The sequence below is a fragment of the Mastacembelus armatus genome, chromosome 17 (genome assembly GCF_900324485.2).
Source record: "Mastacembelus armatus chromosome 17, fMasArm1.2, whole genome shotgun sequence".
NCBI classification, from domain to species: Eukaryota; Metazoa; Chordata; class Actinopteri; order Synbranchiformes; family Mastacembelidae; genus Mastacembelus; species Mastacembelus armatus.
In genome coordinates, this window is record NC_046649.1 from 22,875,818 (window position 1) to 22,894,386 (window position 18,569).

General features: G+C 40.7%; 1 protein-coding gene across 3 annotated transcripts in view; it reads right to left on the reverse strand.

Annotated features, from left to right (window-relative positions):
• Positions 1-16,788, reverse strand: part of larp4b (La ribonucleoprotein 4B) — a 30,607-nt gene extending 13,819 nt beyond the window's left edge. For 2 of the 3 annotated variants that reach the window (XM_026313965.1, XM_026313964.2), the window contains exons 1-5: positions 16,218-16,788; positions 12,475-12,604; positions 4,134-4,287; positions 2,411-2,596; positions 1,348-1,426 (exon numbers count right to left, since the gene is read on the reverse strand). In XM_026313965.1, the coding sequence (XP_026169750.1) occupies positions 1,348-1,426; positions 2,411-2,596; positions 4,134-4,287; positions 12,475-12,555 (500 nt within the window). In that variant the 5' untranslated portion in view covers positions 12,556-12,604; positions 16,218-16,788. The remainder of the gene's footprint in view (positions 1-1,347; positions 1,427-2,410; positions 2,597-4,133; positions 4,288-12,474; positions 12,605-16,217) is intronic. The other variant, XM_026313966.2, reaches the window with a different exon arrangement.
• Between the last annotated feature and the right edge of the window lie 1,781 nt (positions 16,789-18,569).

Below are 18,569 nucleotides of genomic sequence, written 5' to 3' on the forward strand. Positions count from 1 at the left end.
AGGAGAAAGAAAAAAAAAAAAACAATCCATTTTGTGAGGCCTTGATTCCCTTCAAACCAGCAGCTAAACCACCACCACCACAGAGGCATCTGACAGTATGAAATAAGGCTTTGATTCAGACCCCGCCTGACGCCCACAGAGAGGCAGAGCTTCTTTATCAGTACTGAAAACAGTCCCACGGCACACTGGCAGTGCTGGAAACACTGACTGTACTGACTGATATAATTATTATAATAACAATCACTAATTTATTAAGTGTGGGACTGTAGCTGTTGACAATTTTCTCAATAACTTAAAACAATGTCAGAAAACACTAACTGCTGGTTTTGTCTGAACAACAATGCTAAATATTTACCATCTAGTTTACTATTATATAAGATAAACAAAAAAAAAAATCCTCCTAATCGCTGCTTGAAAGAGGAATGAGAAGATTCAATTATGAAAACAGTGGGCAATTATTTTTATTCCCTTTAGCTCTGATACTGTGATCTCCCCAACAGTCTCAGGGCTTAATTAGTTACCTCCATCTTTTCAGATTAACACAGAGCATGAGACTCAGTTGTTCCTTTAATTTATTAGCAACCAAAACCTTATTAGACTCAGTTGATAAAGGTCCAACTTGGACTAAAGATAAGATTTTAATATTCTGGTATATGAAATAAAGGGAGGGGACAGTTGTTTTTGCTGCACCGACTCTGAACACAGCAACAGAAGGAAATAACGTGGTTGGTGTGTCTATATGTAAAGCAGTTGGGGACCACTGAACAGTATCTACATGTGCAGTCAGCATATGTATAGTCTGCACGTGTAGCTCACACAGTCGTACAGCATATTTCGGGCTGCATGCAAACCCCAGCGACGCTTGCATCAAAAATGTGGACCCTTGAGGTTATGCTGACACAGGACAGGGTGACTTGAGCAGACAGAAATGCAGCGTTTATGATAAACAGGCACAAAAATAATGTTTCAGAAGGCAGGATAACATGAAAGAGGTTTCTAGTGAGTGATTCTCTTTCCTGGTCTTTGTGTCCTCCAATGACCATTTTTCTTGCCAAGTTTACAGGCTTTTCTTCATTGACAACTGCTGAGCAATGAGGGGAAAAAAAGCAACCACTCAAAGAAAAGTACTAATTATACACAACGGCTGATGACAACATAAAGTCAGACAATTCAGTCTATAATTAAGAGGATCTGAATGACTGACCGTACCATTCAGCATCTAGGTTTTCAAGCAAAAGACTATTTGCTGTAGGCTCTGTAACAAAACCTCATAGTCCAGTCAAAAATATACCCAGTACACAAAATACGCAAAATTAAAGTTAGTTACAGTACTAAGGCAAACCTCACCGGGACAGACAGAACTCCAGGGTCTTCTTCAGGTGCTCCCTCAAGCCCTCCTGGGGATTCTCAGACTGAGGATCACTGCCTGTTGACACACAGGAAAATGTTTTGGTAAATTAAAGAACAACTCCATTAATTCCCTACGTTGGGAGAAAAACCTATTCAGACTAACGAAACGAAAGGCTGAATGACACAGACTGAATTTACAGCAGGATGACAATGGAGCAGAGATGTTTGGAAATGGTTCAAGGCTCTGTAAAAATAGAAATAAAGCAAAAAACCAAAAACAAAATAAGATAATGGAAATCAATCATAAGGCTTTAAAATTGATAAATAATATTAAATGTTTTTGATCATTTTTAAATGTGTTTCTAGGTGACAAAGTTCAGCTTAAGCTGCAGGACAGCGTCCCTGGAGTGGGTCATTTGATGGGGTGGACCCTTTGGGAACCGACAGAGCTGAATCTGAGACACATACTTGTACAGTGTTTTATAACGTCTATAAACAGTAATCCTCCACCACTGCATTTCCCTTGTTGTTGCTGAAACTCCTTTCAGGTGGAGGGCGTTTAGAGATAAATGTGTCGTTACAGATAGTGTCTGGAACAGGTCAATTAAACTTTAATACTGTGATAAATAAAACATAAACAGCTTGTAAGCAAGTCGGTGCATGACTCCAGACGATACGTTCTGCTACTTTAGGTTCAGCAAAGTTCTTAACAACATGACGCAATTTTATTTAAAAGATTAAACTTTAAAATAAAAGGCCCATGAATCAGCAGGAGTTTCACCACTCGATAAGTGGAACGGTGATTATTCAATTAACCTGTCAACCTCGACAACCAACTCAACTGCATTTCAAATGTGAACTCTATAGTACTAAACACACTGTGTAAACACATTAAGAAAAATGTAAAGTCTCATATATGTGTTCACCAAAGCCCCAAATCCTCCAGGTACTAATTTAAACCTGAACTACATCAGATTACGCTGTCCCGGCAAGGCCTACTTTTCAGATACCATGACCTGCTACTATCCCCCACTTAACTGCACCCCAGCCAATCACTAACCAGCTGTGTCCCCAGGCTGCCCAGGCTCAGGGTATTCTGTGTAGGGTGGCTCGGAGCACTCCAGGGTGACGGGGGCCACGGGGGCCACGGGGGCCGGCTCGGCCAGCATTACTGGCACCGGGGGAGGCTCATCAAGGTCAGTTAGTAGGGGCTCCTTGTAAGCCTTGTCTTCACTGGATTCATAGTCTGTGACAAGCAACAAGGGGGTGTAATAATTATTAAAGATGTTAAGATCCAGCAACGTACCAGCTATTTACACTGTGCCCTTTAAAAAGACAAGGTGTCTCACATCTGATTCAGATCCCCATTAGAAAATAAATTTCAACACATCAAACAAGCAATGATCACAAATGTGCTGCTCTAAATTAATTAGAAACAAGTAGGTTTTTTTTTTATGAACTATTCTGAATATTGCTTATTCAGTGTCATTTTAAATGAAACACTTCCTCAAACTGTCTGACATTAAGGGTCTGCCATGAATGCTGGAATTCATTTAAGCTTGAAAGGTTTTAAATGTGCAACATCTGTGTGGGGGAAGTGGCAGAAACCGAAGAAAGAAGAAGTGGCATGGAAATGCTTTGAGAAAAGAAAAGTGAGCAACAGTGATGTGAGTGTGACATGATAAGGCTGTGGCACCGACTGAATCTGTGCTGGAGAATTAAATCGAGGCAGCAGGAAGCTGTGGTGCAGATGTTTGCTAGGAAGCAGCATCAACAACAACTTTAAACAGGAATATAATAAAAATGGGCAAAATATAATTATCAGACAAAAACAAGGATATGAAGGCAGATTCAACCAAGGTACAATAATAGCTGAGTGCCTAGTGAGTAGCCTACAATGACTCATAACATAAACAAAATGAAGCCAAATTTTAAAGAGTACACCACAGTTTCAATAAATGATTACCACTCTATTCCTACTTAAAGCCAAACCATGTGTGTGGGTTTTCTTCTCCGATATGCTGATGTGACTCATTTTATCTTTTAGATTTCTTTTAAATATTAAACCAGACGGCACAAGCAGCTTCGTGAAAATGATATAAGCTTGATCCGCAGGTAACCTCTGTGTCTCAGGGCTGGTATTAAAAGGGTTATGCACGGATTCCATGTCAAATGTCTGGAGTCAAGACTTCATACCTTCAATTCATGGTTAGCAACTAGTGGTGAAAAAGGCAACTACATGGGTGATAACTAATAAGTCTCCAGTCTTCTGCCATAGCTTTTACATAAACATCCTCACAAATGTGTGAGATTAAACAGGCTGGACCATCAATCAGAGTCCAAAGCAGACTAATCAATAACTCCCTGTTTTGCCAGCATATCCATGTTGCCTCTGCATTGGCTATACTTGGCTTGGCACATTAAAGTGAGTGATTTCAGTCATTTATGTGGAGGGTACGGTGACTGTGGTTGGAATATTCATAGCTCATACTAAATTGAGTATGAATGATTAAATAGGTGTCTCAGCACGACGAGAAAAAAAAAGAAAAGTGAAGAATGGACGAAGGCAGGGCTGAAGGGTTTGTCAGTACAGCCCAACTGATGAGTTTTAACAAGTCACTGTTATTTGTTGCTGCTGAATTATTACACATATACTGTGTTGGCATATAACTTGGCAGATGATCAAATGAAGATCCATTTTCCCCGACTATTAGCTAGAAGGGCCAAACACAGATGCCAAGTAGAGAAGTGGGCAGCGTGTTTTGTATAAGACCTTATCTGACCTTCTGGGCCGGGGTCGGCTGAACTATCGCAGCCTTTCTTCCATGGCTGCAGGGCAGCAGTTGTGGTGTCAGTACTCCCACTGGGGTCCAGGTTAAACATGTGGTTGGCCCATGCTTTCGCATTGGGGTTGAGGTCTGAAACCTTGGCGGATTCCTGTGAACAGAATAGAGTTTGTGAGAGATGTTAGTAATTAGGTGAACAACACAGATAAATGTTTACAAATTCACTGTATCTTAGATTTAATGTAACTCTCTTCTTTGAAAATAGGTACAAGCGATGACAAAATAACGTCCACAAGTTCACTGTACATTTTCAACCTGGCAGTACAGCAAGAATGAAATAAGACTGTGACTAATTGCAGTCATTAAGGCTTTAGCCTTCTACTTACTTAAACTGACATGATATAGAGCTGCTGATGGACCCACGACTCCTAAAACATGGTTACAAGATACAAGAGATAATACTGAAGCCTCTACAGACTTGGCCAGTAGAACTAGATAACAGCAGTAATGAGGTTTAATGAATCAAATCTTTAGTCAAACTGGGGACCTGTCCAGGGTGGACCCCTGCCTTTCACCCAAAGAGAGCTGGGATAGGCTCCAGCAGATCCCTGGGACCCTGGTTAAGGGATAAGGGGGTCTAGATGATAGATGGATGGATCTTTAGTCACTGATCATAGAAGTTATTAATTAAAATGTTATCTTATATGTTTTAAGCAGTTTGTTTGACCAGTGTTTGAGTTTACCTTTCATTTCTCAGCCAGTGAGCAAGACAGTAGCATAATGTGACATTTTATTATTCAACAGCACATACACATGCAGCTTCATGAACACCTTGGAAAACTACACTTACATTACAGTTTGGTCACAAACTTCTCTAAAACAAAACAAAACCATTTCAAATAAACTTTAATTTTATCTAAAACTCTGCACGCATAAATAATAAACTGAGCACTGTGGGAAGACCTGTGTTCTCTAATCAATCATTATGTTAGTGAACAGACAAACACAATCAAAGGCTACAGAAATAATTTTTTAACACGCAAATGTTTCTAATGTGAGTCATAGAAATCCTTCATTAGCGACTCACACTTTTCAAAACTAAATCCCAGAGAGCCAGTTTCTGTTTCAAGCTGACAGGGACAAGGGCCGTAACGCCCTGCTGCCTGCGGAGTATACTCACAGGATGAAAGCAGCAGTTCAACATGCATGTCTCACAGGCTAACAGACTGTAACCCAGAGCTGTGGTCAGAGCCAGCGTTTCATTGAAGTCCTGAGGCATAGTGGGCCAGGCGCTTCCTGTCGGTGGGGGTACAAGACTCCACTGTATCCAATCCATGATCCACACACACAGACAGTATCTTGACAGGATGGAAAAAGAAGAGTCCCCACGAACAATGTACGCCTTAAGCCATAACTCGGGCTTCTTTAAGTGAAGCCGCCAACAGCGCACCTGTCTATACCATCCCCATCAAATCATAGCTGTTGTCACGCTGTGTCTGGCCCCTCTGATCTGAGCTGCCGGTTGAATCAACAAATCTGATGACAGCACTGAGGCTCTGCTGCCCTGGTGGGCTAGGCTGACGTTGCAGAAGCTGACTGGCTGTCTTGCTCCCTGAGTTAAGCATCCTGAGTCATTCTCTGGTGAAATGCTGGAGCTGTAGGAAGAGTGTCGAGGTGCACACCTGAGCTCGAACAAAGCCTGCTCCTGTGATCCACATATTAAAATCAACCCCGAGGCACCGATTCAATTAAACCTACCCCCTCGAGCTTTAGTTTTAATACATTATCCTGCAAATGAGCTGAGTTGTAGAGGCAAAAGGAAGTTACTCAGAAAGCAGCAAGTTGAGAGAGAAATGAATTAGTGACATAAAGAAAGAATAAAAGCAAGGAGTAGAGGAAGAAAGGGACAAGAAACAGGAGACATTGTTCGTATTTCATAAACGCTGCACTACAAGATGGTTCTGGATGTGGCTGGACAGACGGACGGACAGACAGACACGCACACACACACACATCCCAACCTCTGATAATAATCCAGCCCTAACTAATGTAAAACACCCACTTGCGTACAAACTGGCTGCCATAGAAACCACCACTGACGTCACCGGATGTTTACGTTCTGGGCACCGCTTGACCTTTCACATTTTTAAATGTTCCCTTCTTTCACCGACAGGGAAAAGGTTAGCTGCTTCCCTGATCGAGGCTGTATTTTTGGATGAGACGAGGGGATGTGATTCATCATGAACTGTGGACAGAGACAGGTTATTGTCAGTGTCAGCTGAGAGCGGCTGGCGTATCACCAGGTTTATTACCCTCTCTCTCCCTCTCTGACGGAGGAGAGCTTGCAGCGACAGGCAGAAAGACAGCAGATACGCAAGACTGCTTCAGAGGAGTCAAGTAAAAATACTGAATTTAGACTTATTTATCTGCAAAGCTCATCTTGGCCCTCCCTGTGCTGAGCACTCCAGATCAAATACTGTAAAGTATTCATTTTGAGCACCTATTACAATATGGTATCGACAAAACAAGTTCAAGGGGATTTCCAATTAATTTTTTATTTTCCTACATACAGTTTCCTTCGAATCAAGCCTTTGATTCTGGTGAAGTATTTAACAAAGTTCAACTGGAGTACAAATATAAGCAAGGTTATCAACAACCCACACAAACGTGGGTATAAATAGATGTAGTCTTTACATTAGTAGTGGTGGCAAGACATCCAGCATTGTAGTTAGAAGCGCTTATCACGATTTTATGAAGCTGTGTAGGGACAGGGACAGCTGTTTCTAAAATTATTGCTTGAATGTCTAATTTTCCCTTTTTTTTCCAGAGCTGCAACATAAATGAAATGTTACATTTTTCAATATTTTTGATCAGTCCTGGATTAATATACAAACTAAGCATTTTCACCCACTTTAAATAAATGAATACACTTTAATCAGCAGCAGTCCCTAATGAGATGAGCATCCCAGTTGGAGTCATCTTTTCTTTACAGCTTTTGTGCATAACTGACTTAACTAAAAATGGGTCATGTTCAATTTCTGGTCTAACACATATGTGCACAGCATATGGCGTATCACTGTCTCATGTGAGTGAATAAGGCATGACATGTTTCAGTGGCACCACATGGCTTCAGTTGGATTTTGGGCTCAATCCCTTTTTAATAAAGGACAGATTTCTATATAACTGGGTCCCAGACGTATTGATTTTTACTACAAGATGCTAATGCTACTATTAAATGTAATTACATTAAGTTTTGCAGTCATGCAGAAGAGACAGCGAAGGCTCGGTAACAGGCTTAACCGACAATTTGTACATGGATCGGAGTTTGTCTTCTGCTTCTTGTGGTCTCTAAGCTGGTTTCATAAATTACACGTTAGGGAGGATTTTGGCCTCCAGTGAAAAAGTATACAAACAGCAGCAGAGCAGCATGTGAAGTAAAGATTTATAAAGATAACCTGGACTGCCCTATGACTTCTATGTGAACATCTTTGATGATGGTGTTGGAAAAGATTTTCAGGAAACTTGATACCCTGAACTGTGTTTATTCGACCCTGGAAGCAGTATTTTGGTTCCTTGACTGCTTTTCCCCATCACTGACCCTGACTTGTAATGAGACCTACGGCCTGAAGCGTTCGGCCACTGGAGTCCACCAGGGGAAGTTTGCCCCTTCCGTTTCACTGCCAATCTTCTTTCCAATCTTGAGCATGTTTAAATGACAGTGGGAAAAAGACAGAACGCTCTTTCCATTTCCTAATTTTGGAGCTCTAAGGAAAAAACTTTCTCTTTGCCTGAAGGCCACACGTTTACTTTTTACCCACTTCCTTAGTTACACATTCTTTCCTATTTGAAGAGCATGATTGAAACCCATCAGGGAAACATAACACACACACACTCCTGTGGTTGTGTTGTGACAGACATGGGTTTACATTGTCAATTAAATTCCCTGCAATTCCCCTGTACTGTATGAGCAGCCATGCTTTACCACACCGAGTGTGTGCTAAGGAGAGATTTTTCTCATTAAACAAAGAAGTGTGATCTCTGATCTGAGGAACATAACTGAGACCACAACAGGGAGCGATGCAGAACCTGAACACTTTCTTCCTCAAGCCAAAGTGCCGGTGCCAAATACTGCAGAAGGAAAACTGATTATCAGTCCAAAAACATGGTGCCACCAGCCAAGAAAACCACCACCCAGACATAACGTGGTACAAACACTGTTCAGTGACAGCATGACAGAGCTGGAGGAATAAGAGACCGGTGTTTTTTAATCTAGCTTAGTCATCTACTATAACTCACCACCCACTTTCAGTCTAACCAGGAATCTTTTCTTAGCAAAGGACCAGAAATCTACACAACAGCCAGTTTGATGCCTGGTACGGGAGGCACATTTACTCGTCACAGCCAGAATTTACTTCCCTAACATTTAGTATTTTCCTGGAGGCTACTGTAATATCCCACCCTGGTGATCACATTTAGCTCTCACAGTCTCTGCAGAAGCGTCACATGTGCTACCATCAATCAAACCTGCAGGTTTGCGTCACACCCTGGGAGAATCATAAGCCATACACACTGTGCAAATAAATTGAGGATCTGTGGGGGTAGCACACAGGAATAACCCCCACAGGGCTGTTGGGAAGCAAATAGTAGGAGAAGTAGGATATTTTTGCTTGGTTTTCACTTCTTGTGATTCTTCTTTCACTCACAGGCTTTTGGCCAGCACCACTCTTACCTGGATCTGCTGTATTTTCTTCCTGCTATAGGTCAAGGTATTCAAACGACAGCATTTGCAATTTGAAGGACTGTTTTATTTGTGTTTGCATGTCCAAAACTTTCAATAAGCAGCCACTGTCAGTATGTAACTACACAGGAGTGTGTAAGTGATCCAGGGATACAAGAACAGCACTTGTGGGATGACCTATCACTTTCAAAAATGTACTGACAGGCTATAATTTAAAATAAAAATAAAAAACTTTGGTTAAAAGTTTATGACCTTTGAACCTTTGAATTTTTCTGTCCTGTATTTTCTGATAATCTACGGTTCTTATTCTCACCCATGCACAGACTGGGTGATATATTTACATATTTCCAGTGCCGCTACAATGGTGCAAAATGACAGTAACATTCTTTGGAAGGTAAATGAATCTTCACTCACTGTTACTGATAACACTGAATATCAAATGAGTCAGTGGGAGAATCTTAGTTCCTACACTCTCTGAACACAAGACAATCAAATCACAGCGAATGACGACTATATGTTGAACGTGCTCACATCTGACTGCATCACCTGCTACTCCTCCAACATCTGCTCGTCTGCAGACCAGATTGCAAACTGGCCTGTCCCTGTTTTATATTAAAATCTGCTTTGTATCCGAGTCGCAACAGGTGTGAGGCAACTAATGTGGAAAAATTACCATAAACACATGAAGAGAAACGTTTCCAACCACTGATAAACTGGTTTTCTGCTCATTTGGGACGTCCTCAATATCTGACGCAAACTGTTCCACTCGTATTGATGCATTAAATATTTAAGGCAGTAAAATCGTTCAGACACTTTCTCTGTACCTACAAAGAGTTTCTACTAAAATCTGCTATGTTGACCCATCTACAATCACTGAACCTTTAAAGGACAAAGAAGAGTCATGATTGATGACTGATTTGACAAGATATCATCATTGGGTCTGCTTGGTGGCAGGCAGAGCACTATACTACCAGCCCAGAGGGAACACAGGTCCTGATGCAACCTTTCTAAATCCAGTTCCCAAAAACTGTGCTGGATGTTTTATCCCTATTACTATGACAGAAATTATTGACTGGTGTTTAAGTTACGGCAAAATGAGATGAATGACATATATTTCATATTAAATGTGTATGGAAAACCTCAGACACACACTCTGCCATACTAAATAAAGCACTCACGGCACAATATTTTGACAACACTAAGAAAGTGAAAGAATATAGAGTTTAACAAAACTTTCCAGGGCAGTTCTGTTCTGTTTTTCCTCACCGATTACCTTCAGCAGTTCAAGGCGTCAAGCTAGCAAGGTTACCAAAACTTTACCGGCCGTGCTGCCTCCGCCTGTTATGTGACCTTCCTCTTGCAGATCGCAGTCCCTCGATAATAACCGGCCACTGACACTGTGCTGCTTCTTCAAGTGTTAAGTGAAATACATGAATAGAGTGTGAGAGGTTTGGCAGCAAGTATATTAAGTTTCCAACAAACTTTCAACAAAGCCAAAAATATAAAACATTCACTGTTTACTACGCACATGCACTTTCACAGACAACCTGCAATTAACTTCAGCAGCCAACCCCTGTATTAGGAGGGAAAGTCTCCAATAAAGGTGGAGACAAAGCGTTGAGAGCAGGATGCTTGTATCTGCTTCGTTTGTCTGGTTTTTTCAGCAAACTGAATATCGGACTGAGCATAAAACAAAACAATCACAGACATCAGCATGGACTGTGGATTTGTGGAAACTTGGGGTGGTCATTTTTCCAAATTAATCAACAACGACGAATCAATAACAGACCAAATAATGCTTTCATCAAGCAAACATGCGACTCTGAATACAGCATCTCAGCTCATCTATCATTGTAAACTCTATTTGTGAGGTTTGTGTCAGATAAAAAAAACATTTTCAATATAAAAACTTTGGTTCTGGGAAAGTGTAATGAGTATTTTTAATTTAATGACTAGATCATTTATCAAAAATTAAAAAAAAAAAAAAAACCCAGAAAATGATCAATAGAAACTACCTTGAAATAAAGTACCCCAGACAAGATACTTTTTCTTTAACGACTTTAAAGAACCAAAACTTATTGTGATAAACCGCGGGAAACAAACTCAAGAGTAAAGTCTATCACATCAAAGGAGCTGCTAGAACATATAAACCATAACCAGGCTGAGGCTAACTCACTGTGATGTCTATCAACATCTCATTTTTCCATCCCAACACTATGGTAAAGCCTCAGTTTAAGCTCCAGTGTGTTTGCTAGATAGTTCATTATGTCCTGTGACATCCCATTAAGGAATGTGAAACAAACCTCGACAGCTGCTTTGTTTTCAGTCTGGGCGTTCAAAAGCACCAAAATGCCACACCAATGATCAATAGGGCCACTTCAGGCTCATGAAAAAAAGATAAATAAAAACAGGTCATGGTTATTTAGTTACAAGAGCTGAAGCTCTCTGCATCCTGTTTCTTGACTTTTCTATTATAAATAATCAGTGTGGGAAATCAACCCCAGCCGAAAGCAGGCTGTGGCCAGTACGACGCTCTCTACGCCTTGGAGGACTAATACAAATCAAGGTGGATGGCACAAAGGCAAAGATTGAGACTCTCCAGCATCCTGGTTGATCAAAAACAAACAAAATGTTTTTACTTTGCTTTGAATTTGGACATGCTGGTGATGCAAGAAGCAACATCTTTTAAAAAAATGCTCAAACAAGGTACACCAGCTAGATGCTGCAGAGCTAACATGTAAAAGACAAACAAAATCAGAAGTGGATCAGTTTCATTATCAGAGTCCATGCTCAGGAGAGAGAGATGTGGCTGGAATAGAAAATGTAAACAGAACTGCAAACACCCATTAATGCCAGAGCTGCAACTAACAACTTTTATCCATCATCTGCCTCACATTTAAACAACTAAGAGCAGCAGATTTTGGGGGCATTTTCACATGAATAACAAAGAACCAATCCACTAATCACGTATTTGTTGCAGCTCCGAACATAACCTCAAGTTTGGCAACACAGTTTAAAACGGAGAAAAGCAAATAACTATCAAGTTACGAGGCGGCAACTACAGTTGACAAAAAGACTGACATGAACCAAGCTGCCTGCACTGATGTTACTGCTAAGTACAGCAGAGTTTGTTTACACTTGAAAGCAAACTCTCAGAATCCTAACCCAGTCCATTTCACTGTTAAACTCCATAATTCAGTCTTGGCAAGTGTGTCAAATACTTCGTAAGTACTCCAATGGGCATATGTATATACAAGCTCGCCTTATATTGGGAAATATCTCGTGTCTTGACAACACATACGCACCTAAAAACTCTTGGTGTAACACAGTCAACCATCCAGCTTTCAGACGCAATGAAAACACAATTGAGTGACTGAGTGACAAATCAATCCTGGTAATTATTACGATAAAAATCTTCTTTTCTTCCTTTGCCAATATGTGAAAACACTGCAACACCCACTGAGCATGGTCATAATGGATTTATGTACATTTTCGCATTAATCTTGATTTGTCAGGTATTTAATTTTTGATTACTGAAATTCGAAAATGGTGGTAAACTGCAGGACAGCAGAAAAACATGTCTGTGCACGTAAAACTCACCAAATGAGAGTTCTCTTTTGCCTCTTGTACTTGCTGCACCTGTGGTTCAGCTACAACTTTCGTGTCCTGGTCAGAAGTCATGAGCCGTCTGCTTCTTGGCTCCTCAGGGAGAAGTCTGTCACCACGTAAGCTACAGGGGGAGGAGGTGACAAGTTAGAGTCAAGAACGGATGCGTACCACATAACTGCAGCATAACATCAGCTGTAACACGTGTAAGGGGCCAAAGACCTGGGCCCCATAGTTGCTCAGAGACAAGGATGAGAGCAGCTCAGCTTCTGTTGCTCACATTCAAATTTGCTTTTGACTCCATGGGAATAAAATCAAGTCTACGCATAAGCTCACATAAAATAATGTACCTCAGTGAAAATACTCAGAATTCACTGTTTCACATTTCTTTCAGATAGTCCACAGATATACACGAGATGACAGTATAACTCGATCGCCCAGATGATCTATATATGATATATGCTAATACATAAAAAGCACAATGAGTGTATTTACTGATAAACACAGACTCCAGAGGGTTCATTTATTTTCATGCCCCAAAGAACTGTTAAATCTTTAAACACTAGTTACCATGATGACTGACTGTAAACATCAATTTCACCAGCTCCTGAAAAATTTTAGACCCTGACAGAAATGACTGTCACATGGTTTAACCATCTAAATAGAAATGTCATACATAATTGCAGCATAACAATTCAAAACGCATTGGTGTGACCTGAGGTACAGGGAGAGAGAAGGGACATGGGTTTAAAGGACCAGTACCTAGATAAAACATGTTGAATTTCTTGTTGAATGAGAATTGTGTCCACACGTTTACAGCAAAAATAAATTCCTCCTAAAAACAACACCAGAACATGATTCACATGATAAAACGATAAAAATCAAAGAAGGAACTTTTCAAATACAGCTTTTTTGCACCAATGTTTTTTTTTTTTGTTGGTTTCATCCAGAACTGGCATTTAATTTGTGCATGCTTTATTATTGTAAACAATTTATGACAAGTGTGCAGAGGAAAAAACACAATTCTGAATTTGTTGTATCAGACTAAAACTGTGCATCAGGTACAAGTCACATGAAACCAAATCCATTAACTGGCCTAACTGAGCAACACGGAGTAAGTAACATGTTTTCACTTTTGATTTTAGAAAAACACAAATATAACTAGTCCTAATTACAGATCCACTTTGACAAGGCCTCACCCACACAGTGCTAAGAACAGGAAAACAACAGGATAGTGTTGGAGCTGCAGCTGACAATAAGATCCACTTTTCTGTTCAACCAGCAAATAAAATTTTAAACTATAAAATCCCTATAACAGCAAATACGCATCAGAAGAAGTAGGAGTACAGCTGCAATGATTCACTGACCAAAAATAATCTGTGGATTTTTGAGTAACTAACAAATGTGAGCCTTAGTAAGGAATCTAAATCTAATCTAAATTTGATTCAGCTTCAATAACTTTACATCCATCAATGACCTGCTTCGGCACAACTGACTGACCGACCCCCACACCTGTGCTAGTGTGGTGTGTTTTCTATAGAGGCATTTTACTGCACTCTCTCTGCTTTTGTTGCAGGCGACAGATGTTGATACACTGGAGTGTGGATGAAGTGTTTAACAGCATACTTCCATCCCTTAAGGCTGCAGTTTAAAGCACCAGCACTCTCACTGATCAATCTCTTCTCTCTTCTTTACACAGAAGAAGGAAGGAGACACCACTAAGTCCAAGAATGATTGGAAACGCCTTCTTTTGGAGCCGTTTGTAAAGCGGCGATAATCCACCCCAACAATCGGGTGCCAGTGTCTGACACAAGCCCTCGCTGTGTTTGCATACAAAGCAGAAAAAGAATGGCCCGGCTGTAAAGCTGGTGACCTTTGATCCACAAACTGATTCCCATACATGGTGTGTGTGTGTGTGTTTGTGTGTGTGAGTGTGTGTCATGCCACTGCAATGAATAGAGCGAAACAACTATCCTTCAGTTATGATCAGCTACCAAAACAGGTGTGTGATTATTTCTGAACAGTAAAACCTGTTTGCCAACTGAAACGTACATTCAGCTTCTCTCACTTTCCTGAGCTTTTCAGCTAAATTATCTGCAGCAAACAATACATCAAGCTAAAATTATACGTTCAACATCTGTGGTTTCAGTGCAGGTGTAAAAGCTTTGGATCAGACAGCCCGTTTGTCATTTATTGCTGGATTTATCCGATTAACCTGCTGATTATTTTCTTGATTGTTACTTTATATATATTACTGTACCAGTTGGAGTATAAAATGAAATGAATCAAAATAGAAACTTTTTCAGGCCTTGGATTGTGTGATTTGTTCAGTTAAAAGCCAAAAGGGAATTTTATTTACTATTATGTATAATAGTAATATAATAGTAAGCCAGCAAACCCTCTCATTAATGAACCCATCAAATATTTGGTCATTTTTCCCCCCCAAGGAAAGTGATTAGCAATATTGATTCATTAAGTGACACAGCTGTTGTTCTAAAGCACAACTGATAAACAGGCCTCTTTCATCAAAGTGCAAAACTGACATTTTTCCACTTGATTTTTGAGTCAATAACTGGTTTTCATTTTTTATCCTTCTAGATGAGTTGGAGAAAATCTTCCAATCATCTATAATTGAAATTTTGACCGTGAAACACTAACATTTTAAACCAGAGTACAACTACATATTATATGCTTGCCACTGTGTAATTTTAACCAGAGGGAGTCCACAGTTTTCACAAACACGTAATGTACCTTGTAGCATTAAAAAAAAAGAAAAAAGACTGAACTGTAAGGCTTGGTATTTATGTAATACAGTGCCAATGATAATAACAAGACTCCTGGCGTTTGCAATGAACCTTGCCTTGATACATCCCATAAAAACTGTGTCCATGGTCAAAATACATGCAATTTCCTCTAGAGATGCACTGAGTCAATCATACAGTCTAGACAAGGCCTGAACCAAAACACACGCTTTGCTCAATCCTCCTCCTCCTCCTCGTTTTCACTGTGTGTGAGAACACAAGAGATGATTTACAACCCAAATGTTACTCTGTTGTTCCAAAACAAGCCCGAGATTCAACCGCACCGGTGAAAAACGCAACAGTGGGCCAGGGACTTTATTTTTAGTGGTTGGGTTATTGCTGGTGGAGGACTGTCACCAGGCATCCTGCATGTCACCGTGGGGAGGGTCGGACAAGTGCTTCTCTGCAGCCAGACGCACAACAACACACTTCAGACGCGTTTGTCTGGACCAACTTTATTATGCAAAAACTCCAACATGCGCTAAAGACGCAGTGCAGGTGCATTCGGTGGCTGACACAGCCGAGACAGACTGCAGCTCACATGCCATGCCCATGGCACTGACCAAGCACAGGGACACTCCTTCGTTCCTAAGCCGGCCTAATGAGAGCAGGGACCGGCTTGGACTTTTGAATAAACCAGCTAAAGCCTTGGCGCTCCAGCCGCGTCTTTCTCATAGCTCTGTTTCTGAAAGTTGACTCGGGCTAGAAACTAGCAGCCATGTCTAGTTAGCTGGTTTGCAACAGCACCCAATGAAAGATGGCGACCTCCGGTGTGGTTTCGCGGATTCCCCAACCCCCATCGTTTTGAATCGGGCTGGTATTTAGTCTACAACAAGCTGACTCCGCCTGCCTCTACAGCACAGCAACACGGCACAGACCAGCCGCGTGTTTCCTGTCCCTGTGTTCACTTCGACAAACAATAAGTTTCTTACTCACCTGTCAACTCTCACGATGCAAACACTACGGTGGTGGTGGCAGCTGGTGGCGGTGCTGGGCTGAGGCCTTCAATGGGCTTCCAGGCTAAATACGCAGGGTGTTAGCTAGCAGGCTATATCGACCACGCTAGCTAGGAACAACTGGTTTACCGCTCTAAACCTGGCCCCGGACCGTCTTCAGAGTTCAGGCGGAACAGTGAGAGTCCGTTGCGGTGTAGTGACAGAACTACGCCCCCAAACTCTCAGCAAAACTGAGCTACCCCGTCCAGCACTGCAAGCTAGTTAGCAAGTAAGCTAGCTAAGAGTTAGCTAGGTGGCTAGCTAGCTAGCTTGCCTATCAACTTTGTGTAGTCGGGCTCGTTCTGGTGCCCGAAATTTCACACGAGGCTGATTCCTCACGGTCAACAGCAGGCTCTGCGGGAGGGGAAAGTCAAAAACCACACGAAAACCCCGAAACCGATGGAGAAACGTTACGCGTTTCAAGGGTTCCGACCGAACAGACACTCGTTGGTGCTAAAGATGAGAGGGGGTTTCGGAATGGAGAAGTCGCCGTTTCATTTCCCTTTCGTGTGCAGCACAAAGATCGTCTATTACTCTGTGGATGAGCCACTCACACCGCCAGAGCCCGTGTCACTCCTTCAAGAATCATCCTGTTTCCTGGTGCAGGTGTATTAACTACATAATAAACCGGATAAATCAAACTTGTACACAGGTTAATGGAATCTGATAACAGCACAGTTCAAATGTAAACAGTAAAACAACTGGAGAGTGGAAGTTAACAAGAAATAGATAGTAGTAGTAATAGTAGTAGTAAAAAGGTAATAATAAAAACAAGACTTTAACATTTTCAACAAAATATAAATTCAAATTAAACACGAATAAAATAAAATAAATAAGTAATCTAAATAACAGCAATAAAAGTTCAAAACACCAAAAGCTAGGATTAATAGATACAGATAGTATCTATAAGTGTTGGCACCCCTGGTCAAATTACATGTTTTTATTAAAATCAAAAGAAGTAAATACAACCTCAAAAACAGAGCTGTTTTTTAAACATCTGTGCACTATTACTTTTTATATTATTAACTTCAATTCATGTTTATTCAATTCTAAAATTCAAACAATGCAACAGTTTTTCTAGACTGTACAATCTGAGTCAGAATCCCCATTAAACAGGGCTCTGTTAAGCTGTAGTTGTTTTCAGTTTGCAGCATAACTATTTCTTCTACTATTATATGAAAAGCAAACATTGGTGACACTAGTGTTAAAGCTGTTGAAACATATTACCGTAACTATGTAAATGGTAAAAAGTAAAGACGAGCTGTTCTTAGCTCGTCAGAGTGAGAGCTCTTCCTGTGTTTTCTATCTCTAGTGCAGCACCGATCCCGAAGCTGTCACACAGGGCTCGCGCTCCCACCCCTCCTGCTCCTCCTCCCTCGCGCTCACAGCCGCCGTCCTGATTGGTCAGCACTGAGCAGTGGGCGCACGCGGACCCACTCGTGATCAGGTGTGTTGGGTGTGGCCTAGAGATATTTGCGGCCAGCGATTGGCTGTTTTTTTTGATTAGCGCAGTTTAGAGCAAATAAGGAGTAGGCAGGTAGAGGTAGCATGACAACATGGTAACATAAAAATAATGACAAAAATATTGTCTTATATCCTGAACAAACAATAAAAATACATATTTACAAAATACTGATAAATAAACAAACAAAATCAATGATGATGATATATATTCTACTAAATTTATATTTTTATTTAAGGAGGGTAAAGAGATCATGTACAGCAGGTGTGTGGGTCATGTGATGCAGGTAAACAAAGGTAAGTGCAAAAATGGTGACAGGGTCTGCAGCAACAGGACAAAAGCAACAAGAGATGCAAAAATAAAATAAAATTTTTTTTTTCATTTGTGATTGACATTTGTTTCATTGATTTTGATGTTGCATAAACCAATAGAAAATCAATATAATAACAAATGATGGAAACAACAACAAACAGTCTTTGTATGTTTATATGAACATACTATTGTGGTTATACTTCAGTTATGAAGAGCAGTGGTTACACAATCAAGATCAGTCTGACCTGGACTACATGGTCCAGATTTTTTCAGATTTTTGTTAGAGGCAGTTACAGATCCTGGTCTTAGGGATGCTCTTTGCAAGGAGAATATTTTATGGTAAGAAATGTGAAATATTACAATATATAATAAGCTGTTATTCGGTTTGGTCTGATTTTACAGATAGCAAACTGCAATATAAAGACAGAAACTATGCACAAATGCGCTTATTGCCTTTTGTTATTGCTATGTCAGCATCCGGACACCAGAGGGCGGTGTGACAAAAACCTGACAATACGG